The sequence below is a fragment of the Neolamprologus brichardi genome, chromosome 16 (assembly GCF_056152115.1).
Source record: "Neolamprologus brichardi isolate AB-2024 chromosome 16, ASM5615211v1, whole genome shotgun sequence".
NCBI lineage: Eukaryota > Metazoa > Chordata > Actinopteri > Cichliformes > Cichlidae > Neolamprologus > Neolamprologus brichardi.
In genome coordinates this window covers 33422501-33449978 of record NC_142119.1, presented here as the reverse complement: position 1 = coordinate 33449978, position 27478 = coordinate 33422501, and the positions used below count along the sequence as shown (strand labels likewise).

The window sequence follows — 27478 nt, the reverse complement described above, 5'->3', positions numbered from 1 at the left end:
GAAAAGGTATTGAATGAAGGAAGAGGGTGAAATTATAATTCTGGCAGAGCACTCTTCTGCTTACAGCATCTCTGTCATTCATTACTCCTCATTCTTCCAGCTCACATGCCTTTCTTCTTCCTGCTATGTCTTCTCCACCACCCACCCAACCACCACCTCCTCCTTTACCCACCCAGACTTCCAAATCAATCCCTCTCCTCTCTTTGTGGCCACCAAAGCCCACCCGCCAACCCTAAGCTCCTCCTCAGGAGCACAGTAATTAGGCCCACCAGCAGACATTAACACCTGAACCCCACGGACCACGGGGACAATGCCTTTTCGCGGCCACGCACAAACACGTGGAGGCATTATAGTTTTCTGTCATTCCTTTGTCTGACAACTGGGGATTCGTTCTTGCTGCACACAGACAGCATGAGATCTGTGACATCCCAAAAAAGCACACAGTCAGTGACAAACTGCTGCACAGGAATTTCACTACACTGGAAATTGCATATCCTTGAACACACAAACCACAAATACATGCCTGTGGGGACTTATACGAGCATTTGTAATAGCAGAAAACAAACAGACCAAAGCAAATACAAATCCACCACAAGATGTGCACCTTAAAAGTGGCCAGGGATCGTTGTTGCGATTCACTTAACGCATCAGTGAATGAGTACAATGAGTTTATTAGAGCTCGTTTACACTGACTTTATTAGGGCACATTTACTTTACGGCCGAGCCATGCAGTAAATGTGCCCTACTCGGAGAATGGACTGAAACAACTTAAAAGCTAATTATACACAGGCGGCACAATGATGATGTCCGCTGCCCTCCAAAAGTCGCTATAAAATCTAATGCTGAACTGCACAACTTTACACCAGCACAAAAAGTCTGCACGTCTATGTGGTCAACCTTTTAACCTTTATAAAGGCTTAACATTCGGACTGGTAGCTGGTAGCTGGTAGCTATCTGCAAGCTTCATAACTGGACCCACTTGTAGTTTCGGTTCCTTGTGAAACATTTTTAATATTATTATCTGACAAATAACTTTGTTTGCTGTGTGGTTAATTTTTCTAACAGTTTGTTCAAGTTAAATTTTAGTAATATTTGCATGTGCTAGCACGGATTAGCAAGTATCTGTGTCTGTCCAATACAGTCTTTTCATGCTACTTGCTAACCTAGCTAGCAAGCTAGTTAGCTGACTAGCACTTTCTCCAAATAGGAGCTGTGTCCCAAAACGTCGGCTGCATCCTTCGGAGGCCGCATTTGAAGGCCGATTACGTCACAGCCAGGCGATGAAGGCTGTCCCAATTTGTCGACTCCTTCAAATGCGCCCGACAAATGCGTCCTTCATTTCCCCGAATTTGAAGGATGGGTCGGGTGTGTCCTTCGTGGCCCACCATATCCCAGAATTCATAGACAAATTTCAGCTGCCAACAATGGCGGCTGCTACTAAGTTTTAAAATTACTCTTATTAATCTTTCTGGGCCACAAAATAAACTTTTAACATATTTTCAGGCGAGAAAGTAGCTGTGTAAATTACAAATATCTGCTCGGTTTATCAAGACATCGCATATTTGCAAAAGTGTGCTGACGTTTTCGGAGACGTCTGTTACCCAGCAGCTCGATAGCAAGCCGCGGGGTTCAATGGTCACTCCAGCCGGCGAGAGCAGCGGACTCTCGGCTTCATCGTTTTCAGACCCCCGCTCTTTCGCTACTCTGGTTAAACATGATATAAGTCACTCAGATAACTTAAAAATGTAATTGTTTGCCTTTTTTGGGTGTTTTATTTGTTCCGGAGTAAATCGGTTTGGCTGAGATTAAAGTTATTAGATTAAATAAAACTTTATTAATCCATCGTGTGGGTTCCTCCAGAAGTGTGAGACGGTCGAGAATTTACGCCAGTGTCCTGTTATATTTTAGATAGCAAGGAGCAGACGGCCGAATTTATTAAACTCCACCGACAAAGCGGTGACGCAAATCTGAAGGCTAGACCGTCCCATTTCACAGCCTCGCACTTCCGGCCTTCTCGGTCTTTGAAGGACCCGGCCCACGTAGACGAAGGCCGGATCCTCCGAAGGATGCAGCCGACGTTTTGGGACACAGCTATAGTCATTTCTGGCTCAACAAAACCATCATAGTAGCGGCCAAAATGCTAACACTGAGGCGTGGAAACAGAACTTCACAAACCAACAGGTACTTTCCTCTTTTATATACAACCTATGTTCATTCCTGGCCTACCCTGTTTATTCCCTCTCTCTAAGTCCTTTGTGATTTCGTGAAGTCCTTTAAATGAAGTGTTAATAATACAGGAAATATTGATTTGTGGTGTTTTACATTTTGTTTATGCCATTAACTTCAGGAGAAAGAACCAACTGCTATGCTGTATATTGATTTTGTTTTTTCAGCACTGTTAAACTTCACGGTCCAGTAGCCACGTTTGGAAACTACCGTATTACTGCAATCATTGTAAAAAAAAATATGTTGTGACATCAGTTTGACATATTTTTATATATATTTTACTCAAAATAAAGGTGTTTGTGATTTTTTTTATTAGATAGGCGAGCTTAACTGCCCCAGGGATCACAACCCATAACGGAGTCTCGATGATGTCTGGGCTCTCACAGGGAAAGACAGGCTGTAAATTCCTGATATACTGACTTTCTTCACAAAGGCGTGTAGTCTCAAGAATTTGACGCAAGAGTTTAGTAAAACTGGCTCGAGCTTTACTGTAATGTTGAGTGAAATGTCTTCTCCATTGTGTTTTAAGTAACAACAACAAAGCATCAATCAGCCACAACATTAAAACATTAACTGGTAGAATAAATAAGATTGATTATGTCGTTATACGGCAGTTTTCCTTTGGGAATCTCTGAGAAAACTCTACACTGACCCGTCTTTTAATCTTCCCAGACCTAAACCTCTTTGAGTTTTAGGTCTGGGAAGCACAGGCTTGTTCTACACCCTGCAACCCACATCGACCAAAAAATCCCTGCCAAGGTCCTTCGACACCACAAACAGCCCAACAGTGTCTGAAAACCAACTGATCACAAGTGAGCCCCACACAGTAGGTATATCAGTGATAGCCACTACTAAACTTACATAAATAGAGTATTGTATTCATTCAGCTGTGACTGTTTGTTTAATCCATACATTGATGGAAAATGGTAGAAAAAAATAACTCAAAGATATTAATACGGCAAATAACCAATAGAAAAATAAGAAATTCATTGGTGTTCTCGGGGCCCAGAACCAGTCGATTCATTGTTTCAGCACCAGCTCTGCTATTAAATTTCCTTTGGCTTCTCTTCAGCGTGTGTGTGCTGACTTAACACGAGGTCTTATTACTCTAATGGTTCTTACATAACAGCGTCTTTCTGAGTTCTGTCCCTCCCAAAGCAGTTAAACTGCTGAGCTCTTTCTGGACATGTCGTAAAAAAAAAATGTTTTCAACGTCCTTCATATGCTGCGTGGCAGCTACGTGTGCTTCAGCTCAATTACTTTCTTCTTTGCAGATTAAATTGCATGAAACTCTGGCAACCTGCACGTTGTTTCTCAAGAAACACCAGCACAGCAGATGAAGATGTTGTGGCCAAAGCGTGGCAAAAAGCCCAAGACAATTAATCCCCCGGCTCTGAAGCATCCGAGCGCTTACCCGTTGAACAAACTGTCATTAAAATGCATTTCTATCACAGTATTAGCTGTCACACTCTGGATGATGCATGGGATCCAATAACCTGTAGTTTAATTTATCAGGAAACCGCTGCATGTGATAGATCAGCGCTCAACACTGCACGGCGTGACACCAAAATTAGCCTGGCTGTCACCTTCACTGATCCATCTATCTCTCAAATTAATTCATTTTGAATCTGATTGGGCGAGTGCGATCAATTGAGACGAATACACAGAAAATAGATATAAATAAAAATAAAATCTCATACACACCGCCTTCTTCTTGACGTCTCTATATAACACTATTACTGCAGAGTGCAATTAACTCGGTGGTGCAGCTTTATGCTTCAGCCTATGAAAAAACGCTCCCAGGTGTAATAATATGAATATTACTGTAATAGTGCAGCTAAAGCACAACGCCCTGCACGATACACCTAAACAAAGAGACTCGCGACGGCCGTCAGATACCTCGGGGTGCAGCGATCACACAGCATACTGTCATGTTTAATTAACTAATAAATGTCCAAGTATTAAAACATTCACAGAGCCTCGGGCTGTATTTAAATCTCAGGAGAGTGCGAGGTGTGTTGGATTATGGGTGCTTTTTTTGTACATAAAAGATGAATCCGCTCCGGATGCTGGAGATGTGAACGGGCTTTACGAGCACTGTAATACTGCTGACAGCATCAGCTGAGTAATTGATTAGTGGACTGGGAGACAGTGAAATATCTCTGCAACTGCTGGACTGACTGTCGACATTCAAAACTGTTTCCTTTACTGTCACTGTGATTTCTGGGTTTTATTCAAAGCGTTCAGAACTTTTTAGGAAAGACTGTCACAAAATTTTGTTGCAAAAACCAACGTCTCTTACTTGCCTCATCTCTTCATGCTTCGTATAGCCCCATCGTCAGGTCAACGTCTGTCTAAAAGTTTGTTCTTAGATTTAACCCTTTAAGACCTACCATAGAACCAAGTCCGCCAGAGCTTATATTATATTTTTACATGTTGAAATGCTCCCAAAAATGGCTCCACTTCAAGTTGATATACATCAATACAACCATTATAGCCCAAATTTTAATAATATGTCTGCATTAAGTGCATAGTAATTACATATATTGCAAAAAAGTGCAATAAACTACAAAAAATTTTTAAATCGTTTTTGTTTTTTTTAACATATATTTCTAGTTAGAGAAATTTAAGAGGCTTATCCCTCAAAACTGTAAATACAAAAAAGTTGCACAAAATAGTTTCCCACCACAGGAAATTTATTTTGAGTGTCTTCATAGTTTTATTTTTGAAATACACCAATTTTTATACACTGCAGGAAAAACAAAAATAAATATTATAGTGCAAATTTGCAAAAAAGCAGCATATGCATCAAAATAAACTATTTCCAGCAGTGCAATATGAGTCCTAAGCATCCCAGAAACGACACAGAAAGTCATAAAGTCAAACATAACTTTTAAAAACACCAGTATAGGCTCATGAGGCCATGAGGTCATTTCCGCAAAATGACATCACTTCCGGTTTCGGGCAGGACATGCCAGACATGCGATAGTTCGCGTAGATGGATGTAGGAAGTGTTATGAACAGCTGATCGGATCGGCAAAGCGTATTTCTGGAATATTATTTTATTTTATTTTTTGTTGCTGCAAGCGCTTTTTATGCAGTTTTTCCAAAGCTATATGTGGAAGGAAACTGTGACCGAGGACAAGCTGATGGCATAAGATGTAAGTACAACTCCTCCGGTTTCATATGCAAAAAAAATTATTGCGCTAGCTCACGTGGTTGCAGAGCTACTGGGATTTAAAAATAGTTACGCAAAACAGAGCGTGCCCGCTCCAACCGGCTTTAAAGGGTTAAAGAGACTCAGATTCAGCTATTCTTTGGGTTTAGCAGTATTAAGCAAATATTCAACTAAAACCAAAATGGATGTAAAAAACAATGCATACATAACTAAAATACATTTCAATTAAAGAGGAAATATCCTTAATTTTTGGTATTTGTTAGATTGGCGAAATTTGTTATCACAACCTCCCTGATGAGGCTCTGATCGACGTGTTTATTGAGACTCTGGATGTCTACAAGACTGAGTCAACTGCTTATATTATAATATTTATACTAATTTAACCTAAAGCTTGTCTCTCGCATTGGTCATAAATACAATCATAATTCAAAAGACTCAAACTAACACAGAATAACTATAATAACTGTAATGCTCACAACCAGTGCGACCAAATGCAGGTCCACTGAGCTGCTAGCTAATACTGGTCTTGTTATAAAGATTAAAGGAAAAGAAACGAGCCTCCTGAAGGCATCACTTGGAGCATCTTTCACGCTTTTATAGTCTATAAAGCCTGATCGTAAAAATAAAATAAAATAACTGTTATTTGCAGCCTTAGACTACAGCTCTGCTCTCTTACATACTGAACATATTCTGTATCTATACAATCGCACACACGCAGCAGATATTTTTCTGCTGCCTTCATGCAGTCATCCGTCATTCTTTCTAGCAGTGCAGACAAAGGAGCGACAGTGAGCGGAGAGTCCAGACTGGCAGGGAAAGATACCGTCTATCTCTCATTTAGCAAAACCAGGCAGTTGGGGGGGGTGGAGTTTATATTTCTCAACTGACCTTATCAAGCAGCTCTTTGTTCGGGGTCTAATATTTACACTGCAAGAAGACCTAAATGGGTGCCCAGTGCTGTAAAACACACCCTTCCCTTGTTTGTCCTTGATCAGAATGAACCACAGTGGAGTGAAGCCTGCATTTATTTAGCCAACAGATGACACTGAGAGAGGAGAAGCAGGGAAACAACAAGTCTGCGTCCTCCAGTCTGTCGCTGCCTCCTCATGCCAGCCTCCCGCCCACAGTCTCGTCTGCAGAGCCAACCCCGTTAGCTCCGACAGCTGTTATCACAATAACTGAGATAAATCGATAACACAACAGCACGTGCGGGCTTAAACAGATGGACGGGCATACACTGATGCAACGCTGGAAGTGTACCTGCATATACTTTACCGATAAACCGTTGTAAGCCCCTACAAGGATCGGATAATGTATATTGTGAGATTTAATTTCTCCATTAGAAAGATTTAACTGGATTTTAAAAGAACGTGCTTATTTGTAAGCACCGCTGTATGTACAAAATACACTTTGCTGTACTAGTACTGCAAGTTAAGAGTTAATCATAAACCTGTTCCTTGAGCCCAAAGGTCTTGATCTTTAATAAATAAGAATATATTCTAGATACATTATGTATCTTTGGTTGTGATGGAGCCAATATGTGTGCAGTCGGATGCCAGACAAATAGGGAACAACTCCATAGTCATGGTTGTTCCCACCACTATTATGCAATATTATGTATTTTAACCTATAGACAACATGTTAAGTTTAACTTTACAACAGCTAACACACACACAGCACTCCTCTCTCTCCTGCCACGCCTCTTCCACTAACCTCTTCTTGATCAGGTCCAGTGCAGAGCCAATGAGACCATCCTTCATCTTATAGATCTTGGCTCCATAGCTAGACAGTTCGGTCCCGTCCAGCAGCAGAGCAGGGCAGCAGCTGGAGGGTCGTTCCCACTTCTCCCTGCTGGGCGGAAAGGGAACTGACCCAGCAGGTTCCAGACTGCTCCTCCTACGCTTGGCGCTCCCATCATCCCCTCCTACGTTGCTGGCCTTTTCCTGGGCCGAGCCACCCTGGGGCGGCAGGGGTGAACGTGGAGAGGGCCCCGTGCGGATGGGAGAGTACGTGCTGGTGTCAGAGATGGAGGAGGGAGCGGGAGCTGCAGTGCCGTTAGCGCTCACAGCGTTGAATGTACGTTTCTCTGAGGACGTGATGGCCTCGGGATTTTCTCTCTGCTTTTCCAAATGAGGGTCTGAAAGGATTATCGCACCATCTGATGCTCCTGGGTCTTGCTGCAGGTCAGCTGCAGGTTTTTCAGATGGTGTAGCATCCACTGTGGACTCAAGGTTCTGCTTCCTCTCCATCTGCCGCATCCTCTTAAACTCCTCAAAAGTAGGTATATGCAAGCGTCCCAAAGGAGGTCTTCGAGGCTCTAATGTAGAGTCTGATCTGCTTCTGTTACCTGAAATACTGTCTGTTGTGTAGGATGTCTTAACTGCCTGCTGGGTGAATGGGGAGCTGTGGAGAGCCAGGTTGGGGCTACTATTCTGCCGACGGAGCTGCAAACGCCTCAAGACCTCCTGTTTTATCTCCTCTGGGCTGGTGATGCGCATTGCAGAGGGCGGCCTGCAAACAGGACCTGTTGACTTCCCGTGATGCAAACTCTCCCGTTCCATGGGTACAGCGCACGGGGACACCGTAGGGCGCAGTGGGAGGGGCTTCAGAGGTTCAACAGCTGACCTTGCACTCTGAAGGCGGAGTTTCTCTCTTAGGCCCTTCCTCGCATCCCATTCATCCACACCACTTGGAAACAGCAACTGAGGGAAGAGTGGCAGGTCCTTCCTGGGCAGCCCGGGTCGAGGGTAAAACGCCAGGCTGTCTGGGTTGGGTGCCAGCCCATGGGAGCTGTCTGGAGACCCATCATACCAGTGGCTAGTGGAGGTGTAGCGTAAGATAAACTCACTGTCCACGCTCCTGTAGGGAGCACTGCTGAGCGAGCACAGACCAGAATCTGCCAGAGTGTTCCAGTTTAAGTTCTCCATACTCCTGTAAGGCCTGCTGCCATTGCTTCCAGTATGAATGCAGGTTCCCGTGGCTGCTCCCTGACCTGGCTCCATCCCCAGAGCGCCCTGTCGACCAGAACAGTACCTGAGCCCCAAGTTTGTAAGCAAGGTGCTGCTGTTACACCGGGCCATGAGGGGAAAAGGTGGACCATGAAAGCCTGGATAGTGAGGGACGCTGGTTCTGTGCCGGGGGAAGGAGGACAGGGGGTCAGGAGACAAGGGGAGGTTGGCGATGCAGGGCTCCACGTCCATGACGAGGTCGAGCGGAGAGGTGCAGCCAGCAGGGGAGCCGGCAGAGGCCGCGACGGAGGAGGTAGAGGGGTAGTCACATGGCGGGGGAGGCTTCACGTCTGGCATGGCTCGGGGCAGAGCGAGCGGCCCTCAGACGTGCAGTGAGCTGGTACAGAGATCCACAGCCTGCAGCAATGAAGATGAGAAAGGACAGAATGTCTTTATTCATGGTCCCGAGCAAGAAATTGACAAAATGACTTTACATCTTGGAACATTAGCTCACAGCCTCAAACGTGAATTTCATTACTTTAGATGTTTCCTCCATCATAACACAGCTCAATATTGAACATTACTCTTCAGTGTAGATTGTAAAAGAGTACACATCAGTCTTCTTCAGCCACATTGACGACTACACAGACCACAACTCTGGACACAGAGACAGTGTCTCTGAAGCCTGGTTCGTTCACCAGAGTAATCACATTTATATCATACAATGGCGTTCTATCTGCCCCCTTGGGCTATTTCTTTATTTTCCCTTTCTCTGCAGCAAGAATAATAATAGAGGGATTATTGCCTGGCTTGTCGGGCTATTAAAACATGAGATTGAGAGACAGATAGTGGAGGATAGTGAAAAAAAATGAGTAGATGAGACAAAGATGAGACAGACGAAGAGGAAATGAGTGTGATGTTAAGAGAAGGCAGTAAGCTGAGGGGACAGTAATGAAGATAACTGCCTGGCAGTCCACTGGCGGATGGTTCTGCTTTTTTCCTTCAGACTAACCAGACAGTATAGCTGCAGATTAGCAGCCAAGACAGTTGGCAAGATGGCACCGGGTGTACTGTGGCTCTGTCGCTCTCTTTAATGAGTACAAATAGCAAGTTCACCGCCCAATACAAATTCTCATTCTCCATATCTCACATCGGGTCTACATCACAGCGAGTAGCGCAGGGTCATGGCTGTGATTATGACTATGGTTATGAAACAGGGACTCAGAGGGCTCATCCCTGATGCATTATGTGAATAATAAAATCCAAATCATCTCCAGACTCAGATGCTTTCCAATGCTAAAGCACGAACAGGCCGCCACGCTTCTCCGAGGCTTCGCGGTAATAAGTAAATTGCCATTCCTTACATGGTTAGAGGTAAGCAGCCCTGCCATCCGAGTTAATCAGTGGGCGGTTTCCCTCGGATTTTATTTGTTGGCTGCTAATTAGATGAACATGTTTTTATAAAACAAATCCTTGTAGCAGCAGAGTCTGAAAGACACACCACATTCACAAAAACATAATCATTTTATCTTGAACAAGGAGGAGACTGGTGACATTTTTATATATTTCATATTAAGAAAACAAGAGTGGAGTGATTGCACTAACAAGTACTGTGATTATCTAAAGCCGGATATATCTCACTTCTCCTTTTGTCTATTTTCTGTTATGCATTGCACAAGGTCGCATGCTGCTTCTCTACCACGCATGCACACGTAACAGTACATTTTCATTTAATCTCAAATGCACTGTCCTCAGTGTTGGGAAGGTTTTAAAATGTATTTCATTACAGATTACAGAATACATGCCCCAAAACGTATTCTGTAACGTATTCCGTTACGTTACTCAATGAGAGTAACGTATTCTGAATACTTTGGATTACTTAATATATTATCATGCTGTTTACAACTACATGAATGTACTATTGCTGTGATTTATTACTGTTACTGAAGGTCCGCGGCTCCGAACCGTAGTAAAGGGACCTCTGGCTAATACGGTGGGTTCTTTGTCGGCTCGTAGCTGAAAACTAGCTTTACTTTGTTGTCTGGGTCAACTTTGCTAGCGAGAGACAGAGAGAGGCGTTGAAAGGCTGCTCCAACTGAACTTATTGTTTCAGAGGAAAACACGAACACGGTGTACAGTCGAGTCTTAATAGCTTACTTACAGCTGGGCTCGTCAGGCTCTCTTCTTGGCTGCAGTGGTTATTATTATATTTACATGCTTCCAGCTCCCGTTTCTGCTCGATGACAGCTCGTACTTTTCCTTTTTCTCCCTCCCTCGCTCACAGACACATAACGTGTATGGCAGTCCATTCTCCCTGCAGCACGGACTACACTGCCCATGATGCTACATTCTTTAGAGCTATACCTGTAGCATTCTGCCTGTTAGCTTAGCACAACAACAACAGGCGCTCTCTCACCCAGGAAACACGCAGAGAGAGAGCGTGTCACCCTGTAACCATGGCAACCGTAACGCTGCCACCTGGAACAACAGAACGTAGCTGTCAAACAAAACCCAAACAGTCCTGACCCGCCACAATATGAAACAGGGAAGTACCGCCGTGTAATCCATTTATTTCAACAAAGTAACTGTATTCTAAATACCACCTTTTTAAACGGTAACTATAACGGAATACAGTTACTCATATTTTGTATTTTAAATACCTAACGGCGGTACATGTATTCCGTTACTCCCCAACACTGACTGTCCTGCTACCTGAACACTCTGGATCCCCATACGTAGATTACTCTGACAATGACCAAAATGTAGGAAAATGTAGTGTAATGTAAGAAAATACTCCTGGTTGAATCACACTCAAGCATGTAAACCCGTGTCCCGCTGGTTTAGGAAACGCTTTCTTTTTAAAGGAAATGAAAGTGGATTTGTGCGTTTTAATAATGCAAACATGCAACAGAGAAGGACGAATTGACTAACACTTTGTTGTAGAATAAGAGTAGCTTTTTCTGGCTGAGTCATACTTCGTGATCAGGGGAAATTACATTATTTCAAGTCCATTTTTGTAGGTTTTGCATGTTCTGTTGCTTTACACCGATCAGTATCTTAATGCCTGTGAATCATTTTGATCGTTTTTTGTATATCTTTGATGTTTCTTGTGCACCACGCCCTCTTTTCATTAATGATCTGATCATTATTAAGCATGTGCATTCGCTACCTACTTGCATCCCGAAGTAAAAGAAATCCAGTATTGTTTTTTCTTTTTGCAAAATGAACAGATTTATTTCTATAATCAGTTTTAAATCACTACTTTGAGTGACTTCTCTGTTATTCTGCTTAGAAGACACATACAATATGCATGTGCACAGTTCAGCTGTGAGGGGAAAGAAAATGCTGAAATCTGAAATTTGGCTTTAAATTAGCTTGAGTGTGAGTGTCTGAATAGCAGGGAGCATCCTGCTCGACATGCCTGTGCCTCTCCCTCTCTCTGTGCCTTTCTCTGGTTGAATTACTGCCAGAGTAAATGCTCTCTGGAGGTCTCGCGCTCTCTGCTCCCTCTGTCACCAAGCTAACTGAGGAATAATTCATCCCCACCAGCGGGGAAGTAAATCAGCCACCATGTCCAGCATGCACAGGGGCTGATTTCTCGAGATATGATGGCAGAGCGCACGGAGAGGACAGCTTCAAAATGAGGAAATAAATCAATCAAATGATTGGATTCAGTGTCCGAGTTACTGCATTGCTGAGAACGCTGACAAAAAAATTTCCAATTTAATGAGTCAGTTTGTGTATTACTGAGTCCTTCAATTTAAAATTATATGGCCAAAAAGGTCTGTGTCTATTTCAGGAACATTTGATTTAGTTTTGCATTTTCCTAGTTGGAAGTAGGCCAGTCACTTCTAGTCAAATCAAATATTAATGGCATATACATGCAGTCCTGTAATGATTCAATAGCTTGTGGAACCACGTTTAGCAGCGATAACCTGATAAGTTTCTGTATGACTACCTCACATTGTCTCTAGGTGTGTGTGCATCTCACATTGCTGTGGAGGAACTTTGGCCCTCTCTTCTTTTCAGTTCACTGAGTTTTCCATGTATTTCTTTTCTTACAGTCTCACCACAGCATTTCTGCATCGTCCTGCTGCAACCAACTTGGGCCAAGCTTTAGCTCTCACATTTGTTCATGGTTAACTCAAACAATGCAAGGTTGCAAAACAAGCCCAAATCATCACCCCTCCGCCACCATGCTTAACAGTGTGTAAGAGGCATTTGTGCTGACATCCTGTGCTTGATTTTCTCCAGACTGTGCCTCTTAAACCATCTCCACTTCGGTCTTGTGTGCCTAAAGGACGTTGTTCCAGACGTCTTGTGGTTTGTTCAGTTGTAGCTTTGCCATTTTCTTTTTAGAGAGAAGAGGTTTTCTCCTGGAAACCCTTCCAAATAAGCCATACTTGTACAGTCTTTTTCTAATTGTAATCTCATGAACTTTAACATCCTAACCCACTTAAATGCATTATACCGTCACACTGTAATATCAAAATTTTCCTATAAAAACATTCACCATTTGGGAACTCCCTTTCCTGTGTTGCTTCTCTAGTCAGTGCACACCCTGACTGGACCAGAAAGAAATCCAACTGCAAGAAAGGCTTCACCAGCCATCATCAGTGTTAGCTGATAATCCTCTTGTGAATTGGAGTAAATCTTTAAATTCAGGTTTCAGTGCTTCAAACCTGAAAAGAAGAGGCTACTTTAAGACTGAGGGTCCACATATTTCGTTCAGGTATCTAAATAAATCCATGTCCATCTGGTTATTATTCAGACAAAGGTCAGCAGTTTTCAGTCAGTAGTTTTGTCCTATTGAAACACAGAGCAATTATATCACTATTTGACACAAAATGAGTCACTTTATCTTATTTCAGTCGCTTACACAGTTTATCCCTGTATCCTCTTTTACTTAATATAACACAAAACTGTGCGTCTAAACCACCAGTGACACTGAAGGTCTTTAGGTTCCTCCTTCTCTGGCTCTTTTACTCAGTTAACCCTTTAAGACCTACCATAGAACCAAGTCCGCCAGAGCTTATATTATATTTTTACATGCTGTGGAGCCATTTTTGGGAGCATTTCAAGTTGCTATACATCAATACAACCATTATAGCCCAAATTGTAATAATATGTCTGCATTAAGTGCATAGTAATTACATAAATTGCAAAAAAGTGCAATAAACTACAAAAAAATTGAAAATAGTTTTTGTTTTTTTAACATATATTTCTAGTTAGAGAAATTTAACAGGCTTATCCCTCAAAACTGTAAATACAAAAAAGTTGCACAAAATAGTTTCCCACCACAGGAAATTTATTTTGAGTGTCTTCATAGTTTTATTTTTGAAATACACCAATTTTTATACACTGCAGGAAAAACAAAAATAAATATTATAATTCAAATTTGCAAAAAAGCAGCATATGCATCAAAATAAACTATTTCCAGCAGTGCAATATGAGTCCTAAGCATCCCAGAAACGACACAGAAAGTCATAAAGTCAAACATAACTTTTAAAAACACCAGTATAGGCTCATGAGGCCCTGATGGTAAAAAAAAAAACTACATTTCTGCAAAAATGACGTCACTTCCGGTTTCGGGCAGGTCATGGCGGACATGCAAAAGTTCGCGCTGACGTCTATTCCAACGTAGGAAGTGTTACAAACAGTTGATCGGATCGGCAAAGCCTGTTTCTGGACTATTATGTTTTTGTTGCTACAAGTGCTTTTTATGCAGTTTTTCCAAAGCTATATGTGGAAGGAAACTGTGACTTAGGACAAGCTGATGGCATAAGATGTAAGTACAACTCCTCCGGTTTCATATGCAAAAAAAATTATTGCGCTAGCTTACGCGGTTGCAGTGCTACCGGGATTTAAAAATACTTATGCAAAACAGAGCGTGCCCGCTCCGACCGGCTTTAAAGGGTTAAGCGTCACCCCATTCTGTTGGCACGATTGAAGAAAATCTAGCATAAAACCTTCACTCTGTGAGTTGCAAGAATTTCCAATTAAACACAAAGTGTATGGCAGTAAGTCGCTGCTGTGAAAAGAACCACAACTCTATTTGTGCCTGTGTGCAAACACATCAGTGTGTTATAAGCGTGTCTTTATTCTGCTGTCAGCACATCTGCTTTTCACTCTGATCGGGCAGAGTTTACCTAACAGTGAGCATCATGTTGCAAGGATCAGTTTTGGAGCGAAATCCTCTTGTTTCAGCCAACAGTTCCTGCTGGCAGCATGCTGTCTGATCTTCTAAACTTACCCCATTTTAATCAACTCTCTATGCTGCTTCTCTCCTCCTACAGGTCATTGGCTCAGATCCCACAGTGCCCAGCTTCCTCTTCTCAGACTCCCCTCAGCACAGCTATCCGTCTGGAGCGTCCACTGAGCCAGACAGACGTGGCCCTGAGCTACAAGTTAACAGAGAGAGAAAAGCAAGAAAAACAGGACATCAATCAATAAGCTGCCATTTCTAAATATAATAATAAACTCGATCGCTCTGCCAGGTGCAGCTATATGTAAGGTCTGCTAGTGAAACACAATGGGCATCAGAGACTTCAGGCTTGAATAGCAGATGTATCCTGATACTGTAAAACAAACCGAGTCCTCCTCTTTAGAGTGAATTAGATGTTGAGTCAATTACATAATTAGTGTTCGCCTGACAGGAGAGAGCATCCTGAATTACGCACATCACAAGAACATGTGTGTGTTTAATCAGTTAGGGCGTTCATGGAGTTCCTCAAAAACACTCTGAGGAGAATATATATATAATATATAAATATATATTTACGAAAGGACAATTTATACAGTAATTATTTTTCATTAGAAATCACAATTTAACACATTTTTCTGTTAATTTACAATGTTAGGCCCGGACAGCTGGATTACACTTAAACTACTGTAATCTGCAAAAACAGGTTCTTCCAATAAAAACATATTACATCACTGTGATGGGTGACATATAAGCTTAGCAGTTTAATACTGTCAGCTCTTTGCTTATTATGACAATGGTATTTTAGTGCTCCTGTAATGTATTATTATAAAATGATTCAAAGTACTGTGAAATAACCCTCATAACACTAAATTACCGTATTTCCCGGATTACAAAGCGCACCCGAATATTAGCCGCACAAGCTAAAATCAGGGGAAAATCTGGTTTTGTACATACATTAGCCGCACCTGACTAAAAGCCGCAGGTGTTTCAATGTTGACTTATCATATGTAAGAGAATATGCACAAAGGGAATTGTCAGGAAAGAGATGGCTGTTTGGAGACACACCCCTTTTATTAATATTTTGAAAAACAAGTTATGGGTACATATTTGCATAACTTTTTAGGTATATGTACAAGTAGCGGTAATTACAAGTACGAAACATGTACTGTGCTTCATAAAAGAGTAACAAATGTAGTACATAACAATAACCTACAGCACACCAGAAAAATAGATTTCAGAATCCACCGGTGGAGTTGAGCATAACTTGCTTTTCGCAAATTTATCGCCACGCCTCCCGCTGAACGCGTAGCGCTACTTTGAAGTTTGTTTTTCGCGCTACTTCGTACGGCACTACGTTGCCTGGCGGACGGACATGTGACCAACATACCACTCTTGAACCCCGATCCTTCCGCCAGGCAACGTAGTGCCGTACAACAGCGGAACAAACAAAACAAATCCTCTTACGATATCACAAAAATCACGGACAATCCATAGAAAAGCAGCACCTGACTAAAAGCCGCAGGGTTCAAAGCTTGTGCAAAAAGTAGCGGCTTATAGCCCGACAATTACGGTAATGACTTAAATTAAGCATTTAACAAACTAGCTGAGGAACTGATGCAGCATAACTTTGCTCAGATAAATTACAGGTGTACTCAAGGAAAATAAGGTAATGTACCGTGTTATTGTGAAATAGCTTTCTGTCTATATTTTTTTCTCAAATGGGTCAAAATTCAAAAAAGTCAAGTGTATTCACAAAGACTGACATGCAGTTTCGTGCATTGTTATAGCAATTAGTTACAGTGTAGTAAGAGAGGAAACCCTTACTGGTTGGAGCTACTTAGAAGCCTCAGTGTAAAATTAAACTTTGAAGTTCTAGCGAAATATCCATTTAGCAAACACAAACGATTAATCAAATTAAATAAGATTATTTAAAATGATCCTGAAATATTGTGGGCCCTTATCAAGAAACACTATTATAATGACATAATAATATATTAAGAAACAGTCTCAACAGTATCATAAATATATATTATATATTTTATATATATATATATATCTCTGATATATATATATATATAGACATCTCTGATCTTTGCGGATGATGTGGTTCTGTTGGCTTCATCGGGTGAGGGCCTCCAGCTCGCACTGGAGCGGTTCGCAGCCGAGTGTGACGCAGCGGGAATGAGGATCAGCACCTCCAAATCTGAGGCCATGGTTCTCAGCCGGAAAAGGGTGGAGTGCCCACTCCGGGTCGGGGATGAGTTCCTGCCCCAAGTGGAGGAGTTCAAGTATCTCGGGGTCTTGTTCGCGAGTGATGGGAGAAGGGAGCCGGAGATCGACAGACGGATTGGGGCTGCAGCTGCAGTAATGCAGACGCTGCACCGGTCCGTCGTGGTGAAGAGGGAGCTGAGTGTAAAAGCGAAGCTCTCAATTTACCGGTCGATCTACGTCCCTACCCTCACCTATGGCCACGAGCTGTGGGTAGTGACCGAAAGGACGAGATCGCGGATACAAGCGGCGGAAATGAGCTTCCTCCGAAGGGTGGCTGGCCTCTCCCTTAGAGATAGGGTGAGAAGTTCGGCCATCCGGGAGGGGCTCAGAGTAGAGCCGCTGCTGCTCCACATCGAAAGGAGCCAGCTGAGGTGGTTTGGGCATCTGGTAAGGATGCCCCCTGGGCGCCTCCTGGGTGAGGTGTTCCAGGCATGTCCCACCGGGAGGAGGCCCCGGGGCAGACCCAGGACACGCTGGAGAGATTATATCTCTCGGCTGGCCTGGGAACGCCTTGGTGTTCCCCCGGATGAGCTGGAGGAGGTGGCTGGGGAGAGGGAGGTCTGGGCCTCTCTGCTTAGGCTGCTGCCCCCGCGACCCGGCCCCGGATAAAGCGGATGAAGATGGATGGATGGATATATATATATATGTATATATATATAAATATAAATATATATATATATATATATATATATATATTAGGGGTGCAACAATACTCGTATCGATATTGAACCGTTCAGTACGCATATGTATTGAACAATACAAAATTTTTAATTTATTTTATCAACTTTTCTTCTGACGATGCTGTCTGTGTTGAGCGCTCAGTGGATCTGCGCTCGACAGTGCAGCCTAGGCGGAGTAGTCGAACACAGATTCACTGAGCGCAGGGCAAGCTAGCAAGACAGAAGCTAAGCTCGTTGCAACATGGCAAATTGAACCTCCCCCACCCTCATTCAGATCTGGCGTTTGGAACTATTTTGGTTTTCATGTGACGTATGACCCTGAAGGTAAGCGCGTCATGGACTAAAGTAAAACAGTATATTGGATGTGCCACGCAACGCTCAATTACATTGGTGGGAACTAGTGCGTTCGCGCGGTTAGCTCGTTAACGTGTTGACGCCGTCCAGCCCCACACACGGGGCGATCCGAGGTAGTTCGTTAACGGAGATTTGCCGTGTTGTGGCGTTAACGTCATTTCAGATTAACGCTGACAGCACTAGTGGGAACACAACGAATATGACTGCACATTTACTCCGACATCATCCTAGTGCAAAGACAAGTGGAATCAGACAAAAACAACAAGTACGCATGCTACAAACTTTACCCGAGTCATTTAGACAGCCGTTAGCACATGATTCTCCTTATGGGGACCTGATATGTTTAATATGCTGCTGAGAATATAGCCCAGAAGAAGCGTATAGTATAGCTTTTATTTTGGAAAGAGACATTTCTCTGTAATAAACTCTCTTTTCCAAAGATGAGGGATTTCTCGATCAGATAGATTTATTTTTTTATTACTTTGTTGTTTCAGCAACATTACATTTAAAAACTGTACTTTTGAGTTAAAATATATATTTATAATTTTAATAAATGACAAATTAAAAAGGCATGAACATTTTTTGTATCGAAAAAATATCGAACCGTGACACCAAAGTATCGAACTGAACCGTGAATTTTGTGTATCGTTGCACCCCTAATATATATATATATATATATATATATGAATCTGCACACAACAACATACCAGACAAAGCACCTCAAAGTTTAGTTAACATTCAGCATCCATGTGGAACCACCGTACAACACTTTGTAACTACACCAGCCTCCAGTTGCATTTCAAGTAATGGGTATTTTTTGAGCAGTAAAGCTAACAATAAAAGCGGTGAAGCAAATGACATAAATTCCATACATTACTACAACCCAGCAGACGTGAACGTAATCTAGGACAACAGGCCAAAAACAACAGAGACTGACCTGATAACACACATCTAAGACTGGGATGAATGAATCTGCAGGACTGATGCAGAACAAAGTCTAATAAAACAGAAAAAAAAGCCTCGGCCCACCTTGTGCTAAACCCCAGCTCTTCTGTTTAAACCTCCATCCACCTCCACCATCTTCAACCACATGATGAGAAAATCTACCAGACACTCATGCAAAGCTCAGGTCACATGATTTCTGACGTTAGCACCCACCCAGTCTCCTTTCCCCCCCTTGCCCCTTGCGGGATGCGAGGAAGCGAAGAGTGCTTTGGCTCCAAAGCTGTGACAAGTGGCTGTCATTTAGAAATGAACCCCACCCCACACCTCCCCTCCTCCATCCCCAGAGTGCTGGATGATTGGCAGGGACTTGGGTAGATCTGCCCTTTTTTCCTTTTTTTCCCCACTCCCCCTCTACACAGGCTCCTGGTCCTCCCGGCAAATATGATGCAGCTTTTTCATTCACACTTTGTTTGTCCCCAGATGTGGAGATTTCAAACAGATTTGAATGCTTAGAATTAATCTCAGTACTGCGAAACAGTGGGTGACACATACTCCCTCTCTCGCTGCCTTTTTGCTCATGGAATAACCCTGCTCTGACAATCCCACTGAAACCGATAGGCTTTACAGAAAGGGAATGAGAAATCGGTTATCGCCACTGACTGAAGTGACCCATTTATTTATTTCTTTTTTCCGTCTTTATCCAGCGAGCATTTAAATCACTGAGCCAATTCCCTGCCGTTCCAGCCCGTTTCATTCATCCTCTCCTCATGGGTGCTTCTGAACCTCCTAAACTATGCAGAAGTGTTTCTGAGCAGACAGAGTAGGCTGTCTTATTACTCATCTCTCTTTCTTTGTGTGTGTGTGTCTGAGTGATGAAGGCTGGATGTCTGTCAGATCCTGTGCGATAGTAGAAGAGGTGATAATAATGTGCTCGTGGTTTTTGACACCTCCTAGTGTTCCCTACAAACATGCAGACTGTGCCCGTCTATCTCATCCAGATCTGCGTGCAGGTGTGTATTTATGTGCGTGCGTCCATCTTTGTGTGTTTATTTATATATGTGTGCGCCTGTCTGGCAACCTCTCAGCTTGACACTAATTCCCACACCTCAGTGCTCACATTTCCTGAAAATGCCGTGAGTTCATCACAAAACAGATACATTAAAGGATGTAAACATATTCTGGTTGCTGTCATGTTTTCAGGAATCAGAACCGTCTTGATTCAAAAAAAGGGAAAACAGGATCCCTGCTGCTGACGAGTGATCTATTTTAAAAAACACAACAATAAAAGTTTATCCAGCACAAGTCAACACAAATATTAGCTTAAAGCACCACAGGAGCATTGCAGAGGCAACGCACACAGTCTGCACCTGAGTCTTTTATTTTGAAAACTGGCTGTATTCACTGTGCACTTTCTTATCTTATTCCGAGCCCTCCTCATCTGCTCTGTACAATCTAATGCAACTTCTGCCAAAATTTGAGTTACATTGTTAGTCATATAATTTATACCACACAGAGCAGGATGCCACATTTGGTGGGATTCCAAGCTTTGTCCTAAGCAGATGTGATTGGTCTCCAGTGACCACATTGAAGCCCGAACTAAACAACCCCGCCCGGTGTATTCCAGTCATTTGCCAATGGTTTTAAAAATTTTTTAAAGAAAACTGGTTTAAAATCTACAATGATTTTGTCACATGTGCCTCTAATGCATCATAACACAATAAAACACTTCCTGTCAGTAATTAAGGCCTCGTTTTGACTGAATTAGAATAATAAGCAGTTAGCACTGAATCTGTGACTAGATTTTTCAGTGTTTAAATATAATGCACTGCAGCAGGCGTCCTAAAAACTCTTTGCTTACAGACCTGTACTGCCAGTAGGGCGATAGCTCAGATTCCAGCATAATTAGCTTTTCATTCTTGCAAACCTTATCCACAAGATGCAAGAAAATCAGGCGGCTACAGATTTGGCATTTTGGGGAGTCTGGCAGCTCCCTTTTTTACTCTTTGTGCCTTTGCTATGTTCCACACCAATAGGCAAAAACACTAGAGCACTGTAGGTCCCTCATGTGCCACTAAAACAGCACTGACCCATCGGGGCATTCACTAGGGCGCGGCCTGTATCTGGCACCGAGGCGTTGGCACCAGATCCTTTGGGTCCCGTGGTTTGCCGGATGGAGCCTTCCTTAGATTGTGCTTGTTCCAGTAGATCCTACAAATGCTCGATTGGATTGTAATAGGGGAAGTCTGGAAGCCAGGTCAGTGCGTTAGATCTTTTGTCAAGCTGTTCCTGGGAAATGTCCAGTGCACTGTCCTGCTGGGTTGAGGAGGTCCACTGACGTTGGGGAGAGCCTCATCGAATAAGGGCAAATGCTTCATCTCCAACAGTCTTTAGGCAGATTGTGCTTAGATTTTCAAAGTAGCTTCCACATGAATGCCAGCAGTTCAGGTTTCCTAAAACAATAGTGTGTTGTAACGAGTTTTACATGTCAGTGGTTTTAATATTGCGGCTGACTTGGTGTAGCATTAATATATATTGTTATTCTAGGTTTATAAGCAAAGTAGTGGGTCAGAAAAGCGTGATAAAAGCTATAATATATATTGTGGTCCAATATAATACCAATGCCCAGCCTTTAGAAATCAGGAGTTTCTAATGATATCAATAAAAAAATCACATTCCAAGCATGCTAAAATCATTTAGGGTAATGGTGCTGCTGCTGTCGTGGATTTAATTACCTAACTTTGAAACTTAAGGCATTAAGAAAATTTACTTAAATTTGTCATTCAGAAACTGAAGTTACATCAAACTAAAAGAAAACTATGAAAAGATTCCCTCAAGCGTTCTGTGAGGTGGTCGGGCTGACTGGGAAAACAATATTTAAACACCCTTAAACCTGACACGGCATGAAAAGATTTACCTGCTGCCAAAGTGTGCTGCGTCTCAGCAGGTGTCTGAATCAGAAGGTCTGTGCTGTGTGAAATGAAGGCAAGCCAGCGTTAGCACAGCTGGAAAGCGCTGCAGGAAGGCACCGCAGGAGAGTGACAGACTTGCCAGAGCGCACAGCGAGGCCGAGCGAGGGCACACGGTCAGACAAATTCAACTTTTTCCGATTACCTCTGTGCGTACTGGCCAAACTGGCTTCAAAACTTCAAAATCAGGCTTTTTGACAGTCACCTAAGGAGCAGAATGTGAAAATCTGGAAGATGCTTTTGAAAAAACAGCGACTTAAATCAGCTCAGTCATTGCTGGATGCGCTGTGGCAGTAAACTTCTGAAGACAACTTTCACAGTCAATTAGATCTGTTTGTGTTTGTTGTCCTTTACGCTGCGCTTCACATCAGCTGCGGCGCTGAGTCAAGACACTGCACCAAGATTTTTTTGACAAAGTAAAGCAAAACGTTGTGCACAAAATGATAAAAAACACACAGACAAAGCCAGATTCAAATATATCTTCATGTCTTCTAAGCCAAGCCAGCGCAGCGCCTTAGAGTACTTCAAATGCGTGGGAGTGCACATGCACTTGAATGTACAGACACACTGCGCTTGCAACTCAGCATGTGGCAGAAAATGGCAGACTGCTGTCCACACACTGTGTGCCAGCACGCAGCCTAGACTCCAATACAGCTCCAACACAGGCGGCTGCTGTGATATTTCACTTTACACGAGCCCAAAGGCAGCACTCACAAGCGGCACTGAAATACGACCGACTGGTTTCCCTTTTAGAGACCTCTGAAGCCGCAATAACAGCTGCCTGCAACAACAATGACTTCCACGGTGACCAAGGGAGCAGACTTTGTAAATGTGAGGCAGTCTGAGAAAGCGCATAAGTCATAAATCACCACCAAATGCTAAGTGTACAATATCAGTGCCTCTGTCCTCTTTTAAGTGGGTGAGGTGGTTGGGTAAAGTTGTCTGTCTAAATAAAGAAAGCTGTGGCACATTTAGGCAAATCAGCAATCCTTTTAAACAAACTGCAGCTCAACTGTGAGGCATTGATGAATCAGGTTGAGTTAAAACAAAACACACCTCATTGCTTTTTGAAATATTCATCATGTGCGCCTCTAGTTTTGCATAAGCGACCTGGATGTGATGCTTTTCCTGCTCGCCTGCCCTCTGTCTTTGTCAGCCATCAGTTTACGTCTCTATCCCCATAATTCTCGATTCACAGCAAGCTTCAATCCTCCAGAGCAATCTGGCCTCTGCGTTAAAGTCCATTGATTGAGATGCTTATCTGCAGTGTCTTACATAAGAAACGTCTGACCGCCATTTCAATTTTAGATTAATGCACACAAGCGAGATTGAGCCAGAGAGGAAATTCATCTGGGAAAAAGAACTTAATTCTAACAACATGATCGAAATGTTTCATTTTAGAGTCTGACTTGCAGGCAAGCATTTCGAGGCATGAACACGAAGGAGTTTCAGTGCAATCTTAATATAAAATGAATCAATTAAAACTTTTTTCATCTGATATGATGGAAAATCAAATATACTGTGTTTCTCATATAGAAAAAACAGTAGAAATAAATAATGGAGGTCCCAGTCTTATTTGTAATCAAGAACAATGGCTCATTCCAGATGAGTCACCTTACATTTGAGACTATTAGAGTTCATTGCTTTGACAGACAGACAGGGCACACACACACATTGCGCGGGGCTCAGCAGGTAATAAGAAACTAGTAACCTAATGAAGTGAAGTGCCTCTCATTCTCCTGTCAGGGCGAGGATGCACAGAGAAGACGGAAGAGGTCAGAGCACTGAGGGATCAGTCTAAACATTTACTTCTATTAGAAGGATTAGTTTACTAAATGGTTTTAGATGCAAATTAAAGCAATGAAGAGGGAGGCTGAAGAAATACTAATCACAGAAAGAAGATAAGGGTCTGGATGGGACTGGAGTGTGAGCAGCCTCGTGGAAAACGTAGTCTTTCCCTGTCTGAGAACATGTGCAGTGAACCGTTACAGAAAATTTGGATCAACTTTTTAAGGGCAAAATATTAATCAAGCACATTTTAATGTAATTTGTTGACTTGAAATCCTCTCAAGAAACTATACCTCTTAATCCCATTTTAGGGGGAAAATTTGAAATTGTAAAGAAACAGCACAGTAAGTATGTTGCTAATATGTTTGATACTGCTGTGCCATATCATAGCGATCGCAATAATAATAGTATAAATTTTCATGTGATCACAAAGTGTCATAATGTCGTATCATGCCTGAAAGCAAGAGCCTAAGGTGAGGATTCAATACCTATAAAGGGAGCTTCTACAACCTGCAACAAAGCACAGTGCTTTAAAAAATAGGCAAGAAAACGGTTGAAAAGCTGCTGAAGGTGGAAACAACAAACCTGTTTCACCACTTGATGCAGAAACATATGTACAACCAGGCTACAAAGGAGGAGGTGCTAGCAGCTGATGATGTACAACCCAAAAGTAAACAAACGACTCAACCGAGCATTGCTAGCTGCTCTGGCTAGCTTCTCTGGCTAGCTGCTCTGGCTAGCTGCTCTGGCTAGCTGCTCTGGCTAGCTGCTCTGGCTAGGCTAGCTGCATTATAATGCAGGCTTAAGGTTAAGTAACTTTAGTTATTGTTAAATTAAAGTGTAAAAAATGTAAACTTTGTACTTTTACTTTAAATTTCAAGATAAAACACTACCCAGGCTACTTGTGTGCTTATACTTAGCTTATGCTGTATCACTGGTGCGGCTGTGAGTCAGGCGGTAGAGCGGGTCACCTAAAAATCGGAAGATCTGCGGTCTGATTCCCAAACTACTCCTGTTTGCATATTAACCTCCTAAGACCCGAACTCTTCCATGGCGTGCATTTTGATTTTCTCTTTGATATTTGGGCTGATTGGGACCCGATGAATGTAAAAACAAACAATTACCGGATTTTTATTTTTTACCTAATTTTTGCTTCTAAGAAAAATGAGAGCCACATATGACGATATTCGTTTAAAATTTTTATAGAACAGTAGCAGTATAATGTCCTCGTAAGTGGATATCAGGCCCTTGTTGAGCAAAATTGAGTATTTTGGTCTAAATAACCCAAAATGTGATGTCCACATATGTGGACGCAGGTCCTAGGAGGTTAAAGTATTCTTAGAGCAAAATACTGAATCCCAAATGGCCCTTGATGCATGAATCTGAATGTAAGCGACAAAAGTGCTTGGATGAGGCTTGTAGTAAAAAGTGGCTTTTTTGTACACTTCATTAATCCTGCAAGGAATTTGTCCTCTGCATTTAACCCAAGGCAGCACGGTGGCACGGTGGTTAGCACTGTTGCCGCACATGTTTGCATGTTCTCCCCGTGTTTGTGTGGGTTCCCTCCGGGTACTCCGGCTTTCTCCCACTGTCCAAAGACATGCAGCTTGTGGGGATAGGTTAATTGGATAATCCAAATTGCCACTAGGTGTGAATGTGAGTGCAAATGGTTGTCTGTCCCTGTGTGTTGGCCCTGCGACAGACTGGCGACCAGGGTATACCCCACCTCTCGCCTTATGACAGCTGGGATAGGCTCCAGCGCCCCCCGCGACCCTGAAAAGGAGAAGTGGAAGCGAATGGATGGATGCATTTAACCCATTCACCCTGTGAAGCAGTGGGGAGCCACCAATACAGCGCCCGGGGAGCAGTGCGTAGAGACGGTATCTTGCTCAGGGGTACCTCAGGGTAGCTGTTTGGTGGATTTGAACCCCTGAGCTCCCAATCATGGGGTGAGTACTCTACCTACTGCGCTGTCTCTGCCCAAGATTTATTGCCGTGTTATAATTAATGACCTTCACTTACTTTTAAATGCTGCTGCAAACGTCAAGAAAATGTTGACTTTTTTCTGTATTATCAGAAATATCATTACTTAAAATTTTCTTGCGCTACATCATGAGGTTTGAGGTAAAACAACAGTAAACAAACACTACTTAGAAAAGGAGTCTGCTTTTCAGCAGTGATGTCCTGGGGAATCAGCTTCATCACCTCAGTCCTTTCAAATCGTTTCACTCACAACACACAACAAGAAAAACATCAGCTCTAATCCACAGAGGTTTTCAGTGGAGTGTTTTCCAGTTTCTTCTTCCAGCTTCAAGGTATTCTTTCAAGGGAATCTCAACCAGTTTTCCACATCAAATACGACTGGATGTGTCATAAGTCTTTGAAAATAAAATATCTCTTTTGAGGCTCCAGGTAAGATGTGCAATTGAGTCATCTCCCACTGGGGGTGACAACTACATGATTAAGAGAAAAAAGCATCTAGAAATGTGAGGAGGAGGTAGCTAAGCTTCTGTAAACTGATCCTTACCGTGCTTGAAGCTAGAAGCTTAAAGCTGTGCCAGCTGATACTAGCATGACACACCCACACCTCAGACTACACTGTTGGTAGTTAAGCTGCAAAAAGACTCTACGTTTGCTTCCATCTCATCAGTAAAGGGAAATGATGACCTGTGACGAATGGGAAAATGGCACCTGTAGGCTTGCAGATACAGATTGCAACACGATACAACATTTAACCTCCTTCAAAGACTTTCAAACTGTGGATTTGTTTATTTAACTAAATGTTTTGGGGCTTAATAGTAGCCAAGCAGCATCCTGTGGGCTTTTTCCACTTAGGGATTTAGAATGAATAAGCAGAAATGATGCCTTTCCAATCTTTAAGCTCCAGCTTCCAGCCGTAAACGAATACATCATTACAATAGATAGTTTGACAATAACATGGGGAACTGGGTGATGTAAAATAAATATAAATGGTTTTTCAAAGAAAAAAAAACATCCTGGTATGCACAAGCTGAAGAGTATCTTCAAAGGCATCGTTCAGCATTTCCATTTTACATCTCAGACGCATTCCCACAAACAGACTAAAGCCCCCCCCACCCCCCACCCCCCCCCCCCCCCCCCCCCCCCACCCCCTGTTTACCATCAGCCACTGAAATGTGGGTTAATGAGGCACCACCCAGGGGCACTGTCAGCAACACCTACACTACTAGTCTCATCAGAGGGAGGGGAGGCCTGGGAGTGGGCGGGGGAGCCCGCGAGGCTCCGAGCACAGGCAACATCAAAAGGTGGAAGTGTGGAAGAGTTCCCCTAATTAGGCAGAATGACTGTGGTATGTGTGTGGACCACAGGTCTCTGTGGAGACATGAAGAGCTGTACAGTAGAGAAGTTTTACTACAGCTGCTGAGTGCTCGTCTCTGCGGGAATCTGAAAACGGTTATTTTGGGCTGCATATGTAAAAATAAGAAGTGCACTTTGTTTTTATAGCAGGCCGGCTGGGCGCCGAGCATCAGCGGGAAGTGGTTTTAAAACGTTTTAACAGCAAGTGAAAAAGAATGCATTTGATTACGATGGCAGCACAATGGGCACAGGAAGGATGCTGGCTGTCAAAGTTGAACGTGTGATAAAAATGCTAGAAGGAAAATACTGAAAAAAATAAGTCCTTGAGCACAGATACGAGTATCTTCTTGCTCCTCTCCAACTATGTGCAGGGTGTAGATGCAATTTGAGCCTCGATTTGCATGTCTTGTTATAATTGGTAGGACTGTTGCAAAGAGATTATCCCCCAGTTTTTTACTAGTTAGTTTTAGTTGGCGAAATTCTCCATTAAGCTTCTGCTTCCATAGCACATATCTCCTATCGCCCTGTTTGTTGCAGACACACTGTTTGACCACCAAATTGACTGGCTTGGCGGTTTTATC

At 42.8% G+C, this 27478-nt stretch overlaps 1 protein-coding gene across 3 annotated transcripts in view; it reads right to left on the bottom strand.

Moving 5' to 3' along the window:
- The window catches only part of arhgef49 (Rho guanine nucleotide exchange factor 49), an 87355-nt gene that overhangs the window by 12173 nt on the left and 47704 nt on the right, over nt 1–27478 (bottom strand). For 2 of the 3 annotated variants that reach the window (XM_087829922.1, XM_087829923.1), the window contains exons 2-3: nt 14606–14753; nt 7118–8769 (exon numbers count right to left, since the gene is read on the bottom strand). In XM_087829922.1, the coding sequence (XP_087686048.1) occupies nt 7118–8709 (1592 nt within the window). In that variant the 5' untranslated portion in view covers nt 8710–8769; nt 14606–14753. Of the gene's footprint in view, nt 1–7117; nt 8770–10513; nt 10737–14605; nt 14754–27478 lie in introns of those variants that run through there. The other variant, XM_087829924.1, reaches the window with a different exon arrangement.